Raw genomic sequence first — 6000 nt, 5'->3', positions numbered from 1 at the left:
ACGTCACCCACCTCAATTCGCGTCGCATGTCCAAAGATCAATAAAAAAACTAATTCCATGCGTTCAAAAAGATGACAACACTAAAATAGATTTGCAGAAAGCAAGATGATTTGCAAAAACAAGATGGGATTGGTTTGCTGTGCATTCTCACCATTCGTCCCTGGACAGAGTAAACAAGAGGAAGAAAATATATTTATTTGTGTGCGTGTTTCTGCCTGCTTTCTGTTTAAGACAGCTTCTTCTTTTCTAGCTTAACAGAGGAAGATTTACTGTGTTACTTTAAACACATGTAGTGAACTACCCAGCTCCCTCGCGATCTAATATATTTAAACCTTTCGTATTTTATCATGTTCCACCGTGTAAAGCGAGAGCAAAAAAAAAAAGGATTTTGTTTAAGTTTACACTTTTGCAAATTACGTGAAAAGCTCGTTCACTCAAAACAGAATGGGTCCTTAAATTTTAAATTTCATACACCATCGCATTTGAAATGATACACCCATAATCCCACCATACAGACGAAACAAGCCCTTTTGCCGCAGCCACCGTCTCACCTTGTCAGTGGGTTAAGCTCGAAGTGAGCGCCGCCCAACCGCGTCTTTCATTCCCTAACGACGCACTTGCCTTACTCCGCACATCACCGCAGTTGAGATTAAAATGAAAGAGGGATACAGTCAAATAGAAGACCGTTCCGGAACTACTCGGCGAGCACCTGAGCTCGTGTGCCCCACTCTTTCAAGCGAATGCTTTTTTTTTTTTGTGGTTATAGCGGCAAGTCTGGCTCCGGCCGACTGGTTCCGCAGCGGCAGACGTAGCAAAAAAAAAAAAAAAAAACGGGGACCCTCATAAGCTCATTTGTAAAATCACCTCCCGCCGACTTGCAAAGGATTCAGGCGGATATCTGCCCGTTTCGACTGTTTCTGTTGCTACTTGCCTTTACTTTTCTTTCTTTTTCTTGGCGTTATGCGATCTTTTCTGTATGAAACTTCACCCTTTCTTTTTCTTCTTCACACTTGATGTTTTTCTTTCGTTGCTATATTTTGTGGGCATCGCTCTGCATCATGCAGTTCAAAAAGCGAAAGAAAGGTGCTTATCATCGGTAAGAGATGCGCTCATCGCTTAATAAGTTACATGAATTCTCAATGGTGTGAAAATCGCGGGTGCGTTTGGCAAACGTTCGTCTTAGTGGACGCAAACGTAACGCAGCTGATCTGAGCACCACACGAGCAAATCACTATTTAACTGCTCAGTGCAAAAAGCTTTGACAACGAACAAAAGACACGAGGACTAGCGCAGACTTTCCACTGATTCATTATTTCTAAGAGGCACATATATACAGGGTGTCTCAGGTAACTTTAGCTATAGCTCAAAATTGCGTGTGCCGGCATATTTTAAAACTCTGTAGAGTTTAAAAATATGCTGGCACTCGCGATTAGGACGCGACCAAATGCATGTTGCTCATCGTTGCCTAGAGTTAGACTATTTTTTGTGTTCTCAGATAATGTTTAATTAGATACGTTTAATTAACTAACTTTTGAAGGAGTGAAGATGGATAAAAATTTCAATGAGAAAATTGTAGATCAGTTTGCAAAACATCCAATTCGATAGTTTTGAACTTTATGTCTGATAAGTATTAGTGTTTTTCTGCTAATTACAAATGCCTGCAAACTTCAAAAAAAATACCACGTGACAAACCCGCTTGCGCGTCAGTGCGCTCTATGATTCTAGCGCTGTAGACAAACACTTATTTGTACCCCTCAGGGCGTACCACTAATCCCTACTGTGATAACTTCAACTGTGGCAGTGGAGCACATACTAATTGAATGCCCCACGCACCACGACAAAGGACAAATGTTTGAGCGAAGAACGGGCATGATAGTCCACGATCCGTTACGCTACAGAACGTATTAGGTCCGAAGCCTAATCTTTCGAAACAACGATGGGTCACTATTCTATTAGCTGTCGCAAAGTAACCAAGTGTTCTAGCGATTGAAACGCTGACAGCTGGCGGGCCAGTTGATACATAGTGCATGTGGAACAGCGCACCGATACGGGACAAAAAACTACATGAAGCACACATACATAGCGCTGACTAAGTTTATTACTACTAGACAAGCAATAAATAATAGGAAAAGAATATCTGACGTCATAGCACCAACAAACCAGCGAAAATATGTTTTTCCAATAAAGAGTATCTCTCTCTGTCTCTGAGATGCCAGAATAGAGCTTTTGCTGCCATATTCATATACTTATACGTTGCTTCATTTCATGCGTAAGTATATTTTGCGTCGTGTTTCGTGATAGTTTAACGCTTATGATTTAAAATACGTGCTAAGTTTCATTTAAAACAAACCTGCTTCCAAAATATCGTAAGCAGTGCGCAGCGCTAACCGTCATTCAACACGTGCCTCATAATTCTACCGTAGTTTTGTCACATGCTAAAAGTTGTTTATAAGTTTTCTTTTTCGTGTTAGGCCTACAGAAGGAACCCCAACTGAAGACACCTGCACGCCGGCGTCGGCAGTTTGGCGTTCCAGCGGGCGCGCCGAAAGGCGTTGTAGCCCGGCGATCGTCCCGCAAGACAGTTCCGCGAGCTCCAAAGAAGCTCAGCACCTCTCACTCCACTCTATACTCTCCTTCTTCCACAGCGGCGGCGCGGCGCGCGCGCGCATGCCCAGTGGAGCCGTGGGCTCTCCCCTTCTTCCTTGCCCAAAACCCGCGATCTCGACTCCACGAGGACCCGCTGTCAACACAAGGGCTAGTGGGAAGGTCGGTGGCGCACGCGCCTGGCTGCTTCATCGGAGTTCAAAGCGCACACACGCGGTCGCGTCACGTCTCCTCTGCCACCGCTTCTCAGCTGTGCCGTTCCTCCCTGCTCTTCGCAGCCGGCTTGTGCAGTTTCGCGAGGGGTATGCGATATCGGCGCGCCGTGCGAGCCGCCGGGGTAGCGGCCCGGCCCTGCCTAACCACCGCTCTCGTGAGAAGCGCCTCGCCACGTGATTGCCGGCTGTGACTCGTTGGCGCGCCTTTCATCGGATTCGTTCTCGCCCCTGTTGACTGCCGCCTCGTAGCCAATCAGCGCGGATTAACGCTCGTCGTTGGTGTCTCAAAGTGACGTAAAACGACTTTAACGAACATAGGAAAGGAAAGAGTGATATGTTCGGAGACATGATTGTGACTGCTCCGGCGTCGTGGACGGTCTCGCTGGGACTTTGGTGGTGCCTCTGGTGGCACGCGCGGTGCCTTGTCAGCGTGGGACTGGTCAGTGCGGCGTGGACTTCTGGAGGTGAGTTTACGCTGGGCAGGTGCGATTAGGTAAAATTTTCAATAAATCGAACTTTAATAATTAACTAAATGAGTTCGTCCGTCACGGTAGCCTAATTGCTACGGTGCTCGGCTCGATTTCGCGGTATTGTTTCCATTCTGGCCTGCGGCGGCCAAATTTCGTTACGGGTCAAACGCTAGGTACCCTTGCACACATTACGTTTTCAGTTCGCGTTAACGAACTCCATGCAGGTGGTCGAAATTAACCAGAGCCTTCCATTACGGCGTCTCTCTAGCCTGAGTTTCTTTCAGCTGTTAGGTCATGCAAACTAACATAGAAGAGTACTTGCGTGCTACTCTGCTCACACATTGACGCCTTGGGGAACATTTCTTGTCTCTGTGACACCTGGCACTCGTATCTAATTTTTTTGCACGCATTATAATAAGAGACAGTATATTATTATTATTATTATTATTATTATTATTATTATTATTATTATTATTATTATTATTATTATTATTATTATTATTATTATTATTATTGTTGTTGTTGTTGTTGTTGTTGTTGTTGTTTATTTGCTATAACTGGCTTAATACTCGAAACATAGCCGTTTTTTTGAACAGACGAATTTATGGGTGTAATATGTAGCGTTAGCTATAGCAAAAAAATCACGATCAGGTACAACTTGCTGGCTGAAATACATGACCTACTAAAAAAGACAAACAGTGGTGACATTAAACTGACCTTTACGGAATATGTCTGCCCTATGCTAAATTTTTGGCTATAACATACTGTAATGCAAGCAGCGGAGCACTCGGATAACATATTTCATTCTCAGGATCGACACATCACCTATGTAACTGCTTACCTTCCGTTGCGAATAGCAATAATAAGCGTTGACATCTAACAAAAAGGGGGTGTGTTTAAAAAAAAGGAATATTTTAGCGAGGTAGGCAATACGGAATAGAAAATGGTTAAATAAACCACGCAGTTTCTCGAACAGTTCCACAAATACTTGGTTAGGTAAGGTACACTTCCTATGGTCGTCTGGTCAACCTTCGTAATTGTTTTTTCTAATCAGTATTCATAAGTTTTGCCTCGACATGGTGGTCACATAACATCATGTAGCTGTTTATAACCACGGGGATGTAGAGATGCTTAGACGTAAATTAGAACGAGAACTGTTTTAATGTATTAAATAACTATACTGACTAAACAAGACAGGTAGAAATGCTTCTCAGAAGAAAATAATTAGGAAAAAGATGCCCTTGTAGAGGTGACAGATACAAAGTCCGACGAGTGCAACCAAAGCTTGTTATCAGAACCCGTATATAATAAAAGGCACATATGCCAAAAAAAGTTTCAAGAGAAAGTTTTTATCGAACATGTCACTGGACATGCCATTAGTCAATACACGCAGCTAATGGAAGAAAGCACTTAGGAACACCAATTTTTTTGAATTCATCTGCAATTATTAGATGAGTGTACCGAATAGGGTAAAACAAGGCTTTTCGCGCGACTGAAAGTCGTGCTAAGAATGATAGTCTTCAAAAAAGAAAAAAAAAGCTGGTGGCGTAAAGTTTAAGGTACGGACACAACATTAGCTTTCAGACAACCACGCTGCTGTTGATGTTTATTTGGCACGCAATTGTTTGAAGCAAGTGTCATTTGCACAGATTGCGAATATTTCTTAGTTAAAAAGCTAGCGAGGTATTTAAAAAAATTGCAATTAACTACTACTATTACAAGTAACTAGAGGGCTTTACGTGTGCCATTTCTAGGAATGCAATTTTCGTTTCAAACTTGTTTTGCTTTTATTTCTGCTGTTATGATGCAGGTAACAAGAGCGCTGTGCATCACTACGGCAGAACCTTCGGCAGAGAAAACAGCTATCTTGCTTCAGTTTACAGCACTTCCAAAGGTACGCAGCTTGATGTAAATTGTTTAACCAATTGATTCAGTTAACTTCGTTTAAGAAAGCGTGCGAAAGCAACCTTGATAACTTAATTTTATTGATATGGTAACTGTGAGCAGGACACTATGAAGTAGTACCAGAAAATCAGTGACAGAAGGTACTATTTACATGAAAATTAACGTTCTCGAAATATATCTCCGAGAACGTAAGAATAATGTCTCTCGTGAGTGTCCTGACCCAACACGCTTCCAGAACACAGATTAACACGAACCATCACAACTGAAAATGCGTTTTTTAGGTGGTAGAAGCACCTTCTGCGATTATTTTGTCACTCATATAACATTCATTGCAATGAGAGATAAAATACCAGATTGGGATATATGTTAGAACTTTCATATGGCACACACGAAGCGATTTGATATATATGCAAGGCATAATACGGGGGCCTATTTTCGAAACAGTTGGTAGGCTAAGAAGGTTCATTTGACCAGGTGCTCAGTGAGTTGTCGTAGTAAAATGGAGTGGCAAAAGGCACGTAGCTTCTATAAGTGAATGATTTCTGTATTTTATCTCTGAATCAGCGCTACTTAAGGACCACGCTGAGAATTTAGCTGCAACCTTTATGAGACTTTATTAGAGGTTTAAAATAGTACAGAACCATACGCAATTATTGATAAAGAGTAAATTAGAACATGAGGTCAGCTAGGTAACAATTCTTTTGAGTCCTAGTACGACATAATCTACTGAAAATGATTCGCAGCGCAATAACTAGCTTTACAAATAATAAATTTATTATGACCACCTTTGAAAGTGATTCTCTAGT

At 42.1% G+C, this 6000-nt stretch overlaps 1 protein-coding gene across 1 annotated transcript in view; it reads left to right on the top strand.

The window, feature by feature from the left end:
- Positions 1 to 2946: 2946 nt before the first annotated feature.
- LOC119165547 (lachesin-like) overlaps positions 2947 to 6000 on the top strand; it is a 125576-nt gene continuing 122522 nt past the window's right edge. Inside the window, exons 1-2 of the mRNA XM_075865099.1 lie at positions 2947 to 3283; positions 5100 to 5183. Of these exons, the coding sequence (XP_075721214.1) occupies positions 3154 to 3283; positions 5100 to 5183 (214 nt within the window). The 5' untranslated portion in view covers positions 2947 to 3153. The remainder of the gene's footprint in view (positions 3284 to 5099; positions 5184 to 6000) is intronic.

Source organism: Rhipicephalus microplus, chromosome 1, assembly GCF_043290135.1.
Source record: "Rhipicephalus microplus isolate Deutch F79 chromosome 1, USDA_Rmic, whole genome shotgun sequence".
In the NCBI taxonomy this organism is placed as follows: domain Eukaryota; kingdom Metazoa; phylum Arthropoda; class Arachnida; order Ixodida; family Ixodidae; genus Rhipicephalus; species Rhipicephalus microplus.
The sequence above is the reverse complement of the archived record's forward strand: the minus strand, read 5'-3'. Positions and strand labels throughout refer to the sequence as shown.